The sequence below is a fragment of the Cetorhinus maximus genome, chromosome 8 (genome assembly GCF_964194155.1).
Source record: "Cetorhinus maximus chromosome 8, sCetMax3.hap1.1, whole genome shotgun sequence".
In the NCBI taxonomy this organism is placed as follows: domain Eukaryota; kingdom Metazoa; phylum Chordata; class Chondrichthyes; order Lamniformes; family Cetorhinidae; genus Cetorhinus; species Cetorhinus maximus.
Genome location: NC_135886.1, coordinates 4621592 through 4640426, shown reverse-complemented (window position 1 = coordinate 4640426; position 18835 = coordinate 4621592). Strand labels below are relative to the sequence as shown.

At 43.5% G+C, this 18835-nt stretch overlaps 1 protein-coding gene across 1 annotated transcript in view; it reads right to left on the bottom strand.

The window, feature by feature from the left end:
- Nucleotides 1-14913, bottom strand: part of LOC144684055 (fibroblast growth factor 4A-like) — a 32708-nt gene extending 17795 nt beyond the window's left edge. The window contains exons 1-2 of the mRNA XM_078547770.1: nt 14854-14913; nt 5432-5744 (exon numbers count right to left, since the gene is read on the bottom strand). Coding sequence (XP_078403896.1) covers nt 5432-5744; nt 14854-14913 — 373 coding nt within the window. The remainder of the gene's footprint in view (nt 1-5431; nt 5745-14853) is intronic.
- Nucleotides 14914-18835: the final 3922 nt, after the last annotated feature.

Genomic DNA, 18835 nt, shown 5'->3' with positions numbered 1-18835 from the left:
TGTCAGTGATGCCCACATCATTTTTAAAAAAAAGTTCCACATTCTAACCACTCTGAGTAAAAAAGCTGATGTGACCATCTTGTATTAACGGCTTCCTCCCACAACAAATGGAAGCAATGTCTTCATGTCCAGATTATTGAATGTCCTCATAATTTTAAAGACGGGCACTGCTCAGCCTTCACTTCCCCAGAAGAAAGAGCCTCAGCCTGATAAAGCAACAGAGACAGGAAGCAACACAACTTAAGAATAGAGAAAAAAAAACGAAATCAAACCATCAGAAAAGGAATGTGAAGTGAAACAGATAAAGTGAGTGAGCAAGAGAAAATATCTCTGCAGGAAACAAATGATTCAGAGAATTTGCGATGTGTGCGCAACAGGGAAAGAGAGAGTGCGATAAAGAAAGATTTCTCCGTCTGGGTAGCAGTCTGGCAGAGCAGATCACCGGTCTTTTAATAAACATGCCAGGTTTTCATTCCGTTGATTCCAATAAAGAGCAGATGGGTTCTACAACAAGCAACTGGCCCGGTCCACTAAATTACCACCCAGCTTCTGAATTCAGATATTTACCCCGAGGAGAGGAGCTACAATATATCAGCAGTGCTTTCTTTACCTTGGAACCTTTTTCTGATTTCAGAATTTCACGCTAAGCGAGGTGGCTGAGCAAAAGAATCGTTTATAAAAGTAATAATGTAGGTTTGTACTTTTGGTTGGATAAATCTTTACGTCCTATCATTATTTGTGAAAATATCCTGGCCATACGATATCTCACAGGGTCTCCAGTACGAAGATGTGCCACCCAACACGTTGGGAGTAATTTTGAATCTGGGCTTTAGTGTAAAAGGATGATATTGGATCTGGCTCAAAGTCAAATGTACCTCCATTGGGAATGAACATAATGTCAAGCAATTGGCACAAGGTAAAAAAATGCAAAGGTGAACTACCCATTCTTAGGTTATTCCATAGTTCCCTGGCTTCAGATTGCTGAGACCTCCAGTGCTTGCTATTCAACCCATTCCAGTGCTGTTACTACCCAATAATCAACTGTGGATTATCCTTCTCTAGTTATTCAATAATTACATTATTATTGCTAATCCTTCCTCTATATCTTGATGTTCAGTGCCTGTCATAAAACTCACTGCAGCCACCACCATGAGTTACATAATGGGTCATAATGCTGAGTAAACCCATGTAATCCGTGGTGCCAAATGCCTTGATAAGATGCCTGCCTGTCTACTTGTATCAGCTATTCTCTTGATGTGTTTTAATCAAAGATTTGAAAGCACTGGCCTGTCTATGGCTTTGGTCAGGACACATTAGATATGGATTTTGGAAAGGACATAGAGTAGGGCGACAAGAATTGTAGCAGGTTGAGTTATGAAGGAAGATCAGAGAAGCTTAAGCTTCAGTGGTTGATTGAGGGGAGGCACTTTATTGAGGCACACTAATTATCAATAAGGTGAACCCAAAATATTGCTCAAGTTTAAATCAAATCAGTTGGGCAGAGTGACAAATATTTGGAATGGTCTACCAGATAAGGCAAAGGTGATGGAGCATTTCAAAATTCAATAAGATGCTGGTTAGGCTGAAGGACATGCTTCACTCACCAAATTGCCCTTATATTTTTGTTCTAATGCATAACTGCTGATTGTCATTTAAAGGAACTCTTCAGTTTGCCATCTGTGACTATCTGCCATCCTGAACTGTTTGCAAATTACATCACCTCCTCTCCTGATGATTCAGTGCGACAAAGCATTGACCAGTGTGGGACTGAGTCACACATAGCCAACCTGTGCTGAGCAAGCCAGTCTCAGGTGGGGTAGCTGTGGGAGTTCAGCAGCCACCCTCAGCTCTCCTTAAACAAAGAAAACATTAAAGGGCAGAATTCTTGGGCCCTGCTGAGGTTGGGAAGAGGCAGACGGGAACTGAAAGTGCTGGCCTGCCGGTTTCCTGACCATTCCCGCTTTCCAGCCATTTTTAATGAGGTGGGTTTGGGGCCTGGCAGAGCTACCCGTCCCCATGAGGCAGGTAGCCAATTAGTCTCATTAAGACTCCTGTTCACCAGGGGTAGAGGAGTCTGACTGGGATTCCCACAGTGCTGGCCTGGCTGCCTTTTCTTTTTTTTCATTTGAATTTTTAAAAAAGTTGGTTTAGAAGATATCTGCATGTTGAAGTGCCCTCTCACTTACTTACCCTTTACAGCACATTTTTTCTCCTCGCAAGCTGAAGGCTTCCGATTGGCATTCCAGCTTTGAGGCCCTGTTTGCCACCCTTAATTGGGTGCGTAACCTTCTCCATTCCAATTAAGTGGATGCTCCGGTCAAAATCCTAATGAGTGATTGTTTCCCTAATGGGGCAGGTTCGGGACCATCTACAAGATGTTGACCACTATCCACAATCCTGTTGGAGACTATGTTTGTGGCTTCCCAGTATGATGTCAAATAGCTGGCCAAACTCACAATTAAAGTTCATTCACGAAACAGTTTTTTTTTTGTTCGTGAGGTGTGGGTGTCAGTTGGTAGGCCAGCATTTATTGCCCATCCCTAATTTCCCTCAAGAAGGTGGTGGTGAGCTGCCTTCTTGAACTGCTGCAGTCCAAGTGGTACAGGTACACCCACAGTGCTGTTAGGAAGGGAATTCCAGGATTTTGACCCAGCAACAGTGAAGGAACGGCGATATATTCCCAAGTCAGAATGATGTGTGAATTGGAGGGGACTTTGTAGGTGGTGGTGTTCCCTTGCATCTGCTGCTCTTGTCCTTCAAGTTGGTAGCGGTCGCAGGTTTGGAAGGTGCTGTCTCAGGAGCCTTGGTGAGTTGCTGCAGTACATCTTGTAGATGGTATACACTGCTGCCACTGAGTGTCAGTGGTGGAGGGAGTGAATGTTTAAGGTGGTTGATGAGGTGCCACTCAAGCAGGCTGCTTTGTCCTGGATAGTGTCAGGCTTCTTGAGTGTTGTTGGAGTTGCACTCATCCAGGCAAGTGGGGAGTATTCCATCACATTTCTCACTTGTGTCTTGGAGATGGTCAACAAACTTTGGAGAGTCAGGAGGTGAGTTACCCGCTGCAGAATTCCTAACCACTGACCTGTAAATTAATTAATTTTTGGATTTCATGCTGAGATCATTCAACAGGAACAATCATATTCTTAGCACTTCCAATGGAAGAGCCATGAAACATTGTTCACGATCACCAAATCCCTGCACTCAGTATCACCCATTGTTTACTGCTCAACTAGGACAACTTTTTGAATAATGTATGCCAAGCCTTGTCAAGATGACGGCCTCATTTAATTGGACAGCCAGCTGTAGTGAGATTTTTTTTAAAAATTAGGCCAAGTAATGTGCTTAGTAGGCAAAGGCTCAAGAGTAGGGCCAAGGTGGTGTCTCTATTTTTTAAGTTCATCTTTGAGATGTGGACACCACTGCCAATGCCAACATTTATTGCCAATCTCTAGCTTTCTTGAGAAGATGCTATTGAGATTCCTCCATGATGCTTGGTACAACCAAGTGGCTTGCTAGGGTATTTTAGAGAACAGATAGAGTCCATCATGTTGGTATGGGATTGAAGTCACATGTTGGCCAGACCAAGCAAGGATGGCAGGCTTCCATCCCTAGAGGACATTAGTGAACTAGTTCGGTTTTGCCCTGAGAACCCGGTAGTCTCATGGTCACTTTTACCGACACCAGCTCTTTATTTCCAGATTTTTTAAAAAATCACATTCTCAAATTGCCGCAGATGGATTTGAGCTCAAAAGGTTATCAGTGCAAACCTCAGTGTTACTCATCCAGTAGCATAAACACGATGTTACTGTAATCATGCAAACATTGCTTGATGCTACTTTAAAAGTAGCATCCGCTTTTGTATTGCTAGGAGTGAGCACTAATAAATTCTGAGCAGAGATGATAAATAAACAAATGACAAGCATTTATGTTCAGTGTTTATCAGGTGAGATGTCAAAAGTTAAATCAAATTGTCACAAGCTGCAAATTTGTTTCAGCCTCACTATGTCTGTGTTTCTTAGGAGGCCCATGCATTTTGCAGGATTGTCAGTATTTCATACATACATACGACTACAGTCGGAGACCAGGAATGATTCCTGCTGTTTTGACAAAAAAAACCCTAAGCTAAAAATTGTTGAAATGCTACAAATACCAAAGTCCAAAATTATTTTAGGAGATTTCAATGCATCAATAAAGGAATCTGTATTAACGCAGGTTGTTGGCGAAACATGAAAATAAAATGCGCAATGACTGGCAGAAGTTGAACTATTCTACCTCACTGTCTAGAGGAAAGTAAGGTCTTTTGCAAAGAGCACCCCTCCCCATACATACACACACACAAACTGTAACCTGACTTACTGTCATGCTATGGCACATGTAATCTAATTTTAACTAAGCATCTTGGGGGATGGGGAGTTTGGGGGTTGGAGGAGTGGTGGAGGGGGGGTGCTGGTCTAAATAAAAGAGAGCCTGCAATGCAGCACAAATAAACTGACTGCTGTTCCTGATTCCTTTTAACATCAGCTGACCTGATCTTGTACTTCAGCCAAGACACAATAAGCTTTATTTGAAAGTCAGCCCCTGTCCAAAGTTCTTCAATTTCCATTAATTACCTGTCTTCATTGCAAGATGTATGGATAATTTAAAAGTTGGGGGTGTACAATTATTCTCAGTAAATGCAAGAATAATAGGTCTACCCGGAAACAAGAAGGGGAATGCCAAACTGGCATGCTCCGTTCTCTATTTTTAAGGAATCCTTTTTGTCCACAACATGTATTTAACCACTTAAGGTCTGTGTAGCAATTGGGTAGCAGAAGTATTCAAAAAATACACGTTAACAAGTACACTGTTTCTGCAGGTTTCCCTCACTGTCTTTACGATGTTTAACATTGCAAATTTGTTAAGTGCAATTCTGATTCAATTTCTAGTAGTTAAGAAACATTATTTGCACAGACTCCAAGAGCTGCTGAAGGCTAGTCAGGCACTTGAATGCATTTAAATATTCAAAATCTTAAAGCAAAAGATAAGCAACATATAAAAATATACATTACATATACTGCCCGAAGATCTGAGGCATTCAAGTGGCGTTATCAAACAAGGAAGCAATTGTGTCGTAGTAATGCCATCATGCCTATCTTACAGACTGTTAAAACACCGGTTCAGACTGGCATTTTTCAAAGAAATTACTCCTTGTTGAAAGATTGGGGCGCTTCAATCAGGATAAGATTCCGCATGATTTGGGATGACTTTCTATCACCTTCCAGGTAAGCTAACAAAGAGAGGTGATGTTTCTTTTAATCCTGCACAAGGTACATTTATTAACTCTGTGCAGTGCAGCACTTGCCCATAGATGCTCGTCTAACAAAGTTGCAAAGAATTCAATTTGGTTAACAGTAACTGGATTAGAATCCAAAAAGAGCTGCTGACTACCTACTGTACTGGTTTTCAGTGTGTGCTCCATTAATTTGTCCATCAGCCGTGATTTGAAGGTGAAACCCGATGCCAACATTGCAATAAAGCCTCCTCACTCTCTTGATTCCAGTGAAATAGTCCCTGTCCCAGCCGAGGTCTAATTTCCTCCCAGAGATCGGATACAAGGACCTGGAGAGGAGAGTCTCCCATCTCCCTTCCAAGCTCCCCCTCGCTTTCGTTGCTATTGGAGCCGAGGAGGCTATCCCAGTCAGGAGGCCGAGGAGAACAACTGGCCAGGTCCAGTCGAGAGTCGCCTGGTGAAACATTCTAATCAACTTAAACCAACACGTGGGTGAGGAATTGATGCACTAAAAATAACCGAGCTTCTAGATTTTCAGTCTGAAGTCTGTCAGTGCTCTCTTTATTTTTGGAGCCTGGTTAAAGTACTGCTGACACACACAAAATCCAAAGAGAATATTAAATAAAACACCTTTAACGCAGTCATTATATTGGTGCATAAACTTGGTGGCCAATAGGTTTCGCTTCTAATGCATCCAGTGATGTCATACATGTTGGCTTTTGACATTTAGAAGCTGACTCTCGAGGTTAAAATAAAAAATAGAAAGCGCATTTCTGGAAAGTATAGTGTTTTTTAATTTGACGTCTATTTATTTTAGATCGATGATGTAGAGGCTCGCAATGCTGGCAATGCACTGCATCACCTCATATTACTGTAGTGGACCAACCCCACACTGCTGTAAAGTGTGCTTAGTGACTACAGCAATCGGACTATATATACACACTGAAAACTCCTGATAATAAAGAAACTGCCATAAACAATTTGCACAAGTTCCTTTTACATTAATTGAACTCTTCAGCCAGTCGATGCATAAAATGCCAAACAATATGCATCCACAGACACACTGCAAGGGGGGCAGATTTGAGCAAGTCCCCAGCCCTTGGTGATTGTGATACATTACATTCTCTTCCCCCACCCCACCCCACCCCATCCATAATTCAATAATAGACCTCGGCATCAATTTAGGAAGAGCAGCCCTTAATGCAGCAGCTGAGATTTCCATTCAACACATTATACGACCCGAAGCCAACTTGAACAAGCCTATCAAGTAAATAACTGTTAGTGCCACATTTCAAGAAATGTTACACAGTGGAATTAGAACCACCAGAAGCTGGCAGGAGACTGGAGTGTCTGAATCATGTTGGCAGGAGACGTTATTCAATCCCAGGCTCACACATCTTGGAGGACTCTACTTCAGATTTCTTAGGGTTATATTTCTCTTCATTTAATAGTTTTTCCTCGGAAAAGGAGGCTCATGTTAGCAAGCGTGCACCTGTAACAAAATCTGCTGATGGACTAGTGGTCTTGTTGCATTTTCACCTTGTATACCTGTGCGTTGTCACTAGATGACTGTCAGGTGTAGCTCAGTTGGTAGCACTCTCGCCTCAGAGTCAGAATGTTGTTGAGTCAAGGCCAAGTTGAGAGATTGGATCACAAAACCAAGACTGACAGTCTAGCACAGTGCTAAGAGATTGCTGTACTGTCTAGCCTCTCCAGTGAATGACAACTGACTGCTCTTGGTTGTATGTCATTATGCTCATGGTGCTATTTTGAAGCAGAGCAGGAGAGTACTCTCCAGTGCCCTGGCTAATATTTACCCCTTGGCCAATAACACTAAAATAAATGATCTGGTCATTATCTTATTACTGGTGTGGGACCTTGCTGTGTGCAAACTGGTTAGTCCACTTCCTACATTACAACAGTGATCCGAGGCTCGGGTCTCCATTACTAAGGTTCCTGTGGACTCTAACTTTTAAGGTAATGCAGGAGGAATACGATGGCACATAATTCCAAATGCCATCAATGGCAAGTGACTGCTCTTTAGTTGTATGTCATCACCGAAGGCTATTTCCTGATGATGTCCACTGTTCTGTGTCTCCAAATCACTTTCACATGATTGCCTGTAACCATTTAAATACGTTAAAACCATGACTGCTTTTAGAGTTAGATTGCTGATGTCTCCACAGCAGACATGAAAGCACCTACTGGAAACATTTCTACTGCATCTATCTTCTGTTTTTTTATTTTTTCATGGGATGTGGGCATCACTGACAAGGCCAGCATTTGTTGCTCATCCCTAATTACTTTTGAACTAACCTTGCTAGGTCATTTCAGAGGGCAGTTAACAGTCAACCACATTACTATGGGTCTGGAGTCACATGCAGGCCAGACCAGGTAAGGACGGCAGATTTCCTTCCCTAAAGGACATTAGTGAACCAGATGGGCATTTGCAACAATCGGAGATAGTTTCATGGTCACCGTTATTGAGCCTAGCTCTATATTCCAGAGTTATTAACTGAATTCAAATTCTACCAACTGCTATGATGGAATTTGAACCCATGTCTGGGTTCTTAGTCTGGGTCTCTGCATTAGTCTGGGTCTCTGGATTCCTAGCCCAGTGACATTACCACTAGGCCACATATTGCAGCAGTCATAGCTGCTGAATCCCTATGGTTGCTGTAGGTATAATGGAAGACTGCAGTGCAGATATCTGATGGTCCAACTTTATGATACCATCTTCCACTGCTGTACACGTTGATGCAAATAACTTTACAAAACAGAGTCTTGCTGACACTTGCCCTGTGTGTTGTGGATTTAATGTCAAAATTGCACCAAAATTACGCATTTACCGGTCAGCATAACTCCTTATGGAGTTAGCCAATTCTCCTCAGTGTACAAAAAGCTTACATATTGGTGGTAGATATTTGATGCTATTAGCAAACTCTGCAGGCAGTCTGCTCCTGCAGGGGGAGGGGAGGGACATCCAGCTCTGCTACGGCAGTAAAAACGGTCAATGCAGCTGCTGCACACAGCAAGAACTCAGAGCTGGTCTCAGGGCAACAAACCCACATTTTAAGACTCTTCAACTGAGGTGCTACTGTCTTGTTAGCATAAGGAAGGCCCACTTCTTTGGTCCATGGAGAGAGGAGGCCTTGGCAATGGATATCATCCCAACCCCTTCCACCCCACCTTAAAAAATGCCTTCAAAAGTTTGGGTTACTTTCCACATGATGGGATGCAGGGTGCACTCACTTTCTTTTAATGTTGAGGACATATATCAATTCAAACCCCCAGGATCCTGACTGTATACCATCAGGCAGCCACTTCACAACCTCCTGCCGCATGCTGGCATTGAAAGGATATTAAAATAATTGAGGGGAAGGCTAGTGGTCTTCATGGAGGAAGAGGGCATAGCTGAGGTATGAATTGATTACTTTGCATTTGTCTTTACCAAGGAAGAAGATGCTACCCAGGCTACGGTGAAAGAGGAGGTTATTTGGACACTAGAAGGGTTTTAAAATTGATAAGGAGGAAGTATTGGATATGCTGTCTGTACTTAAAGTAGACAAGGCACCAGAGCTGGATGAGATGCATCCAAGGATACTAAGAGAAGTGAGAGTAGAAATTGCAGAGGCACTGGCCATAATTTTTCAGTCTTCCTTAGATGTAAGAGAGCCAGAGGACTGAAGAATTGCAAAGGTTACACTCTTGTCCAAAAAAGGGTGTGAAGCAACTTCAAGCCAGTTATTTTAAGTTTGGTGGTGGGGAAATTTCTAGAAACGATAATTTGGGGCAAAATTAATAGCCACATGGACAAATGCAGGTTAATTAAGGAAAGCCAGCAATGGATTTCTTAAGTGAAAATCATGTTTAACAAACTTGCTGGAGTATTTTGAAGAGGTAAGAGAGAGGACTGATGAGGGTAATGCTGTTGATGTGGTGTACATGAACTTTCAAAAGGCATTCGATACAGTGCTGCACAACAGACTTGTGAGAAAAGTTATAGCTCATGAAATAGAAGGGACAGTAGCAACATGGATACAAAACTGGCTGAATGACAGGAAACAGAGAGTAGTGGTTAATGGTTGATTTTTGGACTGGAGGAAGGTTTGTAGTGGAGTTCTCCAGAGGCCAGTGTTGAGACCCTTGCTTTTTCTGATACATATTAATGACATAGACCTTGGTGTACAGGTCACAATTTCAAAATTTGCGGATGATACGAAACTTGGGAGTATTGTGAATTGTGAAGGGGATAGTATAGTACTTCAAAAGAACTAGACAAGCTGGTGGAATGGGTGGACAGGTGGCAGATGAAGTTCAATGCAGAGAAATGTGAAGAGATCCATTTTGGTAGGTAGAACATAGAATCATAGAAGCTTAACAGCACAGAAGGAGGCCATTCGGCCCATCGTGTCTGCACCGGCTCTCCAAAAATGCATTATGACCTAGAGCCATTGCTCTGCCTCTTCCCCATACCCGTGCACATTGTTTCTATTCAAATAATCATCTAATACTCTCTTGAATGCCTCGATTGAACCTGTCTCCACCACACTTCCAAGCAGTGCATTCCAGACCCAAACTACTTACCGTATGAAAAAGTTTTTTCTCACGTCACATTTGCTTCTTTTGCAAATCACTTCAAATCTGTGCCCTCTCATTCTTGATGAGGGACAATATAAAATAAAGGGCACAACTGTAAAGGGTGCGCAGGAGCAGAGGGACCTGGGTGTACATGTACATAAATCATTGAGGGTGGTAGGACCGGTTAATAAATCTTACACTATCCTAGATTTTACTAATAGGGACACAGAGTCCAAGAGCAAGGAGGTTCTGTTGAACTTGTCTAAGACAATTTTTTTTTTATTCGTTCATGTGATGTGGGTGTTATTGGCCAGGCCAGCATTTATTACCCATCCCTAGTTGCCCTAGTTCAGAGGGCATTTAAAAGTCAACCACATTGCTGTGGGTCTGGAGTCACATGTAGGCCAGACCAGGTGGGGACAGCAGATTCCCTTCCCTAAACAATCAACAATTGTTTCATGGTCATCATTAGACCTTTAATTCCATATTTTTATTGAATTCAAATTCCACCATCTGATATGGCAGACAAGAGCTACCATGACAACAGCAATCTCAGCCCTGTCGATCCTGCAAAGTCCTTCTTATTAACATCCGGGGGCTTGAGCCAAAATTGGGAGAGCTGTCCCACAGACTAGTCAAGCAACAGCCTGACATAGTCATCCTCACGGAATCATACCTTAGAGATAATGTCCCAGACAGCACGATCGCCATCCCTGAGTATGTCCTGTCCCACCGACTGGACAGAGGCAGCAGATAGGGCAGCTAAGTGGTATACGGTCATGAGGGAGTTGCCCTGGGTGTCCTCAACATCGACTCCGGAACCCATGAAGTCTCATGGCATCAGGTCAAACATGGGCAGGGAAACTTCCTGCTGATTACCCACCGCCTCCCAACCCCCAGGTCAGCTGATGGATCAGTACTCCTCCAAGGGCAGAATTTCCCCCCCCCATTTGGGGGGGAGGAAGTTGAAGAGCGGGAACGCGGAGGCGCGCCTCTGATCGGTGCCCCCAATTGGAGGTGCTCCGCCATTTTATGTGAGCGGGCTAATTAAGGCCCACCCAGTGTGACGTCCGCACAGAAGTGCTATCCGCTCCCTGTGCGGGTGAGGGGGAATCCCTAAACCCGAGAGTGCATCTTTCGCGCATGCGCACAAAAGAGTGCACTCATCTCTCTGAGGCTAAGTGCAGCCTCAGGGAGATTGGCTCTACCGTCAAAAATATTAAAAATAGAAAAAAAAATTTCCCTGACATGTTCCGTCATGTGACACATGAGTTGGGACATGTCCATCATTTATAAATTCAGTTTAATTACATTTTTTAAAACCTACATGAAACCTCAGCCCGCCGGTGGATGAGGTTTTATGCTTTTTCTAATGCCTGCCAGGGTTCCTGGCCTCCCGCCAGCCTTAAGGTTGGGTGGGCAGGTCCATTAATTACTTCAATGACTCTGTCAATGGCCTCAATTGGCCATTGACAGATCGGCGGGTGCGCAGCTGATTCTGCTGAGCCCCCGCCTACCTGAAAATTTAAATGGGGCGCGATGATGTCGGGAGTTCATTTTACGCATCAGCGAGCGGGCATCGCCCCCCCTCCCCCCACTCGCCAACCGGGAAATCCTGGCCCAAGTGTTGCACTGAGGGTGGCAAGAGTGCAGAATGTACCCTGAGTGGAGGACTTCAATGTCATTACCAAGAGTGGCTCAGTAGCACCACTACTGACTGAGTTGGCCAAGTGCTAAAGGACATAGCTGCTAGACTGTGGTCTGTGGCAGGTTATGAGGCAACCAACAAGAGGGAAAATCATACTTGACCAATCTTCAATTTGCCTGCTGCAGATGCACCTGTCCACGACAGTATTGGTAGGAGTGACCACCACAGATTCCTTGTGGAGACAAAGTCCCATCTTCCCTTGAGGTTACCCTCCATTGTGTAGTGTAACACTACCACCATGCTAGACGGGATACATTTTGAACAGATCTAGAAACTCAAGGTTGGGCATCCGAGGTACTGCGGGCCATCAGCAGCAGAAGAATTGTAGTCAACTACAATCTGTAACCTGAAGGCCCAGCATGTCCCCCACTCTACCATCACCATCAAGCCAGGGGATCAACCCTGGTTCAATGAAGAGTGCAGGTGGGCATACCAGGAGCAGCACCAGGCATACCTAACAACGAGGTGTCAATCTGGTGAAGCTACAGCACAGGACTACTTGCGTGCCAAATAGCATAAACAGCAAGTGATAGACAGAGCTAAGCAATTCCACAACCAACAGATCAGATCTAAGCTCTGCAATCCTGCCTTCTTGAACCACTGCAGTCTATGTGGTGTAGGTACACCCGCAGCGCTGTTAAGGAGGGAGTTCCAGGATTTTGACCCAGCAACAGTGAAAGAACGGTGATATAGTTCCAAGTCAGGATGGTGAGTGGCTTGGAGGGGAACTTCCAGGTGGTGGTGTTCCTATGTGTCTGTTGCCCTTGTCCTTCTAGGTGGTAATGGTCATGGGTTTGGAAGGTGCTGTCAAAGGAGGCTTAGTGAGATCCTGCAGTGCATCTTGTAGATGGTACACACTGCTGCCACTGTGCGTCGGTGGTGGGATGAGGGAATGTTTGTGGATGGGGTGCCAATCAAGCAGACTGCTTTGCTCTGGATGATGTCAAGCTTCTTGAGTATTGTTGGAGCTGCACTCATTCTGGAAAGTGGGGAGTATTCCATCACACTCCTGACTTGTGCCTTGTAGATGGTGGACAGGCTTTGGGGAGTCAGGAGGTGAGTTATTCACCGCAGGATTCCTAGCCTCTGACCTGCTCTTGTAGCCACAATATTTATATGGCTAGTCCAGTTCAGTTTCCGGTCAATGGTAACCCCCAGGGTGTTGATAGTGGGAGAATTCAGTGATGGTAATGCCATTGAATGTCAAGGGGCGGTGGTTAGATTCTATTGTTGGAGATGTTCATTGCCTGGCACTCATGTGGTGCAAATGTTACTTGCCACTTGTCAGCCCAAGCCTGGATATTTTCCAGGTCTTGTTGCATTTGGGCATGGACTACTTCAGTGTATGAGTCGTTGTGAATGGTGCTGAACATTGTGAAATCATCAGTGAACATCCCCACTTCTGACCTTATGATGGAAGGAAAGCCATTGAGGAAGCAGCTGAAGATGGTTGGGCCTAGGACACTACCCTGAGGAACTCCTGCAGTGATGTCCTGGAACAGAGATGATTGACCTCCAACAACCAGAACCATCTTCCTTTATGCTAGTTATGACTCCAACCAGCGGAGAGTTTTCCCCTGATTCCCATTGACTCCAGTTTTGCTCGGGCTCCTTGATGCCACACTCAGTCAAATGCTGCCTCGATATCAAGGGCAGTCACTCTCACCTTTATGTCTCTTAAACAATTACCAAATAGCTGGTCCATTGTAAGATGTCCGTGGTCCAGGGAATTGAAAAGCAAACTATTCATAATCTCTGGTCAAGGACTCTCGGTCAGCATCCCGCCCAGACTGTGGTACACATCAATGATCATTACTTCTTCACTCAGATCCACAAACATCCTATCCTTGGCTAGAATTTTGTTGTTTCATATTAGCCAGTGGAGTGGCTGTACTTACGTTTGTAATGCTTAGTGGGATGTCTTCATTGATGTTCTGTATGCTGTATTCAGAGGATCATGTACAGATCACAGGACAAATGTTAATATCATCACTGATGTAATTACAGTAACTGTATTTTCCAATTTCCGCTTAAAATTTCCCCTTTATAAATGGTTTGTAAAGCTGTTGTATCTATATTGGTACCATCGTGTTGACATTCTATCAAAATTAAAATCCTACTTCGACATTCAATGAACTAAGTATTGTCCAGTTAACTAAATTACATGCAAATGCATCATTGCTCATATAAAATAATAGAGTTATACAGTAATGCACACAGATGTTATATTTTTCTGAATCAAGTACCTCCGGTTGCCAATAATCAAAGGACTAATTAGGCAGAAGAAGTTTAAGATACGACAGCCATTCATTCCCCTTCTCCCCTGCTAAGCATTTCTACAGCGGTCATGCTGCGTTCTTTCTGATTGACACTGACTTGTCCTTTGTGTACAGGGATAAAATTACCGTCTCCTTGGTCTCAGATAACAAGCCAAAACTGCAGACAATGTTTTGCTTCCTGTTCCGCTCAGTTCCCTTGTTTCTGTTCTTTTCTCCTTCACTCTTATTGGCTTCCACTTAAAACAGCCCAGCGATCTCATGCGATTCAATAGCTGGGAGGGGACAGGAGGGGGACACGATGAAGAAAAGCCATTTCCATGTTTTACTTCATAGAGTTAGGAGCTAGCTGGACTTAAAATGGAATCTGACAAAGTTCAGAATGTAGGTCGTAGGTCGTGGTGCTATGTGGGCATGAAGCACACCTGGGAAAATCGAAAAGAGGAAAAATTATTTGCTAATCGTGACGTTGAATTAAGTGTGAGCTTCAGGTGCCGGCAGTTTTCCTGTTTTGCCTTTATTAAGCTGGGCGTGAAGAGAAGTTACACTAGAAGAGTGCAATCAATTGGTCACTCACTCTTCAGATTTGGGTACCCTCTAGGTGTTAAACCAGGCTACTCTTTGGGTATTGTAATACTAAAGGCTAGACATCACAGTCTCTTTACACACAAATTTCTCCCAAGTTTCTTGTTCTCGCCTATTGGTTTCCTTTTTGGCACATGACCTCATATGGGCCTTCCCCTCCAGTCATTTTATTTCATGCCTGGGCTTGTCTTTCAGCTGTCTTTGAACTGTAATGAATCCAATCACTAACTATCTTGATCCGTCCATGTTTCAACAGGTGGTGGAGGTGTCAGCTGTGGCTCAGTTCATAGCACCCTCGCCTTTGAATCAGAGGGTTGTGGGTTCATGTCCCACTCCCGGAAACCAAGAACTGTGATTGTACTCGAAAGAGTTGCAATCTGTGACTGTTGGTAACTCGAAAGAGTTTCAACAGGTGGTGAGGGTGGCAGGCCCACCTTTGAAGCTGTCTGACTTTCCTTCTGCATGCAGCACTCTCCTTCAATATTCTTCTCCATGTTCCACTGCTAGGCACAAATTAAATGGTAAAGGGGGAAGGCAAATTAGCACTCTATCTAATAATTCCTAATGATTGGCTTTTAATCACAAACTCTATGGCAGATGGCCCGAAAGATGAGCCACCCTCCATGCAACTCAGCTTTTCAGCGAATTCCCTTTGTGGTGATGCTTGAGGTGCCTATTGCACCTTCTTGAATAATTGGTGCTTAAGACAGACAGTAGGGTTCAACCTAATCACGTGCTCTTGCACCAACTTACATCTAAAGACAGGCCTAGCCGGAATCCGATCCCACGCCCACGCTGTTGGGATGATCATGATTTGAGTTGTCCTTCAATCCCTCTCCTGTACTCTCCATTTGCTTCTTTCTCACTTGTGTATACAGTTTTACTGGTGCCTCTCCATCAAGCTCACCAAGTTGCCTGCATGGGGAGGCTAGTAATTGGGTTGTTGCTGAGTGGAAGGGGAGTACTTGGTATCACCTGCTGTGCTGTATGAGAGACTGTGGTGTCAACTCTGTCCAGGGTCCCCATCTTAGGAAGAAACTACAGGAAGAGAAAAAGACGATTAACTACAATGCATTCCCAAGATAATATCTTCAAAGTAAAGTAAGATAATACTTTGTGCATAATACAGCTACTTAGTATGAGTAGCCCAAAAGGAGGGGGCAAGCAGGGTGTGTTGGGAAGATAGTTGCAGAATGTTGGCATTGCACCTCCAAATTTGGCCTTGCGGATGCTTTCCACAGTTTCCCTCACGGAATGATGGCCATCTCTTTATGTGGATAATAATCCTTCAGGACTACAGGGCACAGCCCTTGTTATGGCCCATACTCCAAACAGGACACAGATAATCACCAGAGCAACTTCCCTAGGATATCATTTTGGCCTTTGCCATTCAGCGAGGTGCTGATCTGCTGAGTATTTCCAGTATTTTCCGTCTTTTATGCCTAGTGCCTTGCATTGCATGCGAGAATGCTGTGGAAAGGCTAACATGGTGTTCTATCCTGTATCCCCGAAGGGCTAGGGGAGTCTCGATTCCTGTGTGCACTAGGGTCATGGAGAATGGGAAAGAGAATGGAGAAAGAGAATTTCACTTCGTGTCATTGCTCATCTGAAAAGCCAAGCAAGCTGCACCCGTATGTCTGCCCAATGCTGAACCAGTGCTGAGCAGACACTCAGAGGCATATCAAACATGCAGTAGGTGAGTGAGTAATTGAAAAGAGAAAAAATACATTATGAGTTTCAGGTGAATACCGGGACATTTGAGTATCAGAGAGCGTGTAACAGTGGTGACAAGTAACTCGCTTACACATTTTCTGTTCTGTAAAAAAAACTTCCACCATTGAGATAAGGAGGTCACGAGGGGAAGAAAGTGGGAGGGATTTGCACCATGCTGTGCCATGGTGCGTGTTTTGATTTTTATATCCTGCCTCACCAGTTTTGGGTTTAGAAAGAGTCTCTTTGTCTCAATAAGCAGCCAGAGATGGCCCTCATTCTGTGAGGAAAACTGTGGAAGGCATTTGCGAGGCCAAATTTGGAGGTGCGATGCCAACACTCTGCAACTACCTTCCCAACACGCTCTGCTAGCCCCCTCCATTTGGGCTACTCATACTAAGCCACTGTATCATGCACACAGCCTGGAACAAGCTCCCTGAAAGGTGGAGGCGGATTCAATTGAAGTATTCAAAAGGGAATTGGATTGCTACCTGAAAAGAGAGAATGTGCAAGGTTACAGGGATAAGGCAGGGGAGTGGGACTAGGTGGAATGCTCTTTCAGAGAGCCAGTGCAGACTCAATGGACTGAATGGCCTCATTCTGAACTTCAACGATACTGTGATACTGTTATAGTAAGCAGCCACTCACTGAAACCTCTTTGGGCTGTTATGTGATAAGCTTACAGCCCAGCAGTGCAAACTTTCTCGACTCTTGAAGATAAGCAAAAAGAGTGTCTTGCCCCTTTAATTTTAAGCAAGTTTCCTTCGAATGTTGCCTGCTTGGACACTGTGGCGCCTGTTTATATTATTGCATTGCTGAATGACTAATCACATGCTAATATAACATAGCATTTAAATATACCCTGTCTACTCCTGAAACTCAATCTGTCAAACATAATATTGAATTCATCTACTATTTATTGGAACTCGAAGCTAACAAATTTCTCTCAATGTCTTACCATCAGCCTCACTCCATATGGAGTCACTAGGAGCATAATCAGTCCAGTTTACATTTCAATTTAGCAAGATCCCATTAACTATAAGCAAATTCCTCACTATGAAAACCTTCACTGCCATGTCCAGGGTATAATCAGCAGACATTGATGCCAAACTCAGAAGACTACTACTTGCAAAGTTGTTGGTATTTTTAACAATGCCAAATGGGTTTGGAATCTGGTAGTTATTGACATTGTCTGATTAATACAGCACATAATTTATGCATTATGAAATTTCAATCTGACTGTAGACTGGGTTCAAGCTTCACCAGTGACAAGTCCATATCGGTCGACGATTGCATCTTAAGCACAAGGCTTCCAAAAAATGTCAAATCCCCACCTAGAGATCTTTTATCCCTTCCCCCTTTACCCTATTATAGAGGAGAGATTGTTATTTATACTTTACTCCTAAAATAAATGAGGTTCTAAACATTGAAGCGAAGAGATCACAATTTTATTAAGCATTTAGTACATGTACTATATACCAAAACATACGCTGACAAAACCTGCCTAACTTAGCTGAGGTATTCAAACGCATCACAGTTTCAAGGTCGATCAGATGTTACCAAATTCAAATACTTAATCACAAACAGCCAATTTTTATACATTTCTTGCACTACCTTCGTGTGGCAATCTACATAAATCTGCATTGCAATGTTGGCTAGATTTGTACAAGTTAAAACCCAATTCCTTATAAGTAGAATTTAATTCTCAGGGCTCTTGGATTTGGTTTCTGGGATGTAGTGTTTTCTCATGAGTGATTATACCGAAGCCAACCAAGGCTAAATAAACCTGTACAAAGGTACCTGGTTAAGGAACAGGTGCTAGAAATTTTCATTGTATTTTTAGTGTTTCAGGACTGTAGTAGCCCTTTGGTCCAAGCAATAGCTCTCATGGGAGCAATATTAAACAAGTTATTCCAGCCTGTGCACGGACATACCAGAAGCTGTTAATCTAGCTGGCAGGACGGTCGCTTCGTTCTGCAACTTGGCAGACGCACTTTGTCCTTGATTAGGAGCAGCTATCAACTTCTGTAAATATCCTAATCCGTTTTAGTGACTGTCTGGAGCCGTGTAGTTCACTATGTGACCAGATTCTCCTCAATGGGCCTAGTGGTATGTCAGCACATCCATTTGAATTGTTGGATAGGAATTGCCTCTCATAGTGGATCTTCCTTGCCAGGTGGGGACTTAAAATACCACCGTTGGGTTCCCTACTGGTACAATATAGGCCTTTCGCTGATTGATAGTTACTCAGCACTAGCTGTTGATAATTTCCATACGTCAGACCAGAACCTTAGGATCACTAATGACTATTTCTATAGCACCATGGCTAGGTTTCAACGTAAAACTGATGCAGATCAGTTATATGTAAATTCCCTTTAAAAAGCATAAAGCCATTTTTATGCCCTAAAATCTTCCAGGAAACTCTGGGCCATTGTACAATTGACCGTTATGGGCTACAATTAGCTGTGTCTTTGTGTGCAGGGACATAAATAAACAGGCAGAAAGCAAGTATCTGGCATAAAGCGTTGAGGAAATTAAGATGTGTACGTAACATGTGCAATTAAGATATGCCCGAATTTTCTCCATCATTTGCATCCATTTATTAATCCCAGCACCTGAGCCCAATATAATTGCTCTATCCCAATGCCAAGGAGCCATACCCACAAATTACTTTGGTGAAAATGGAAGCATATTGTATTAATTCAA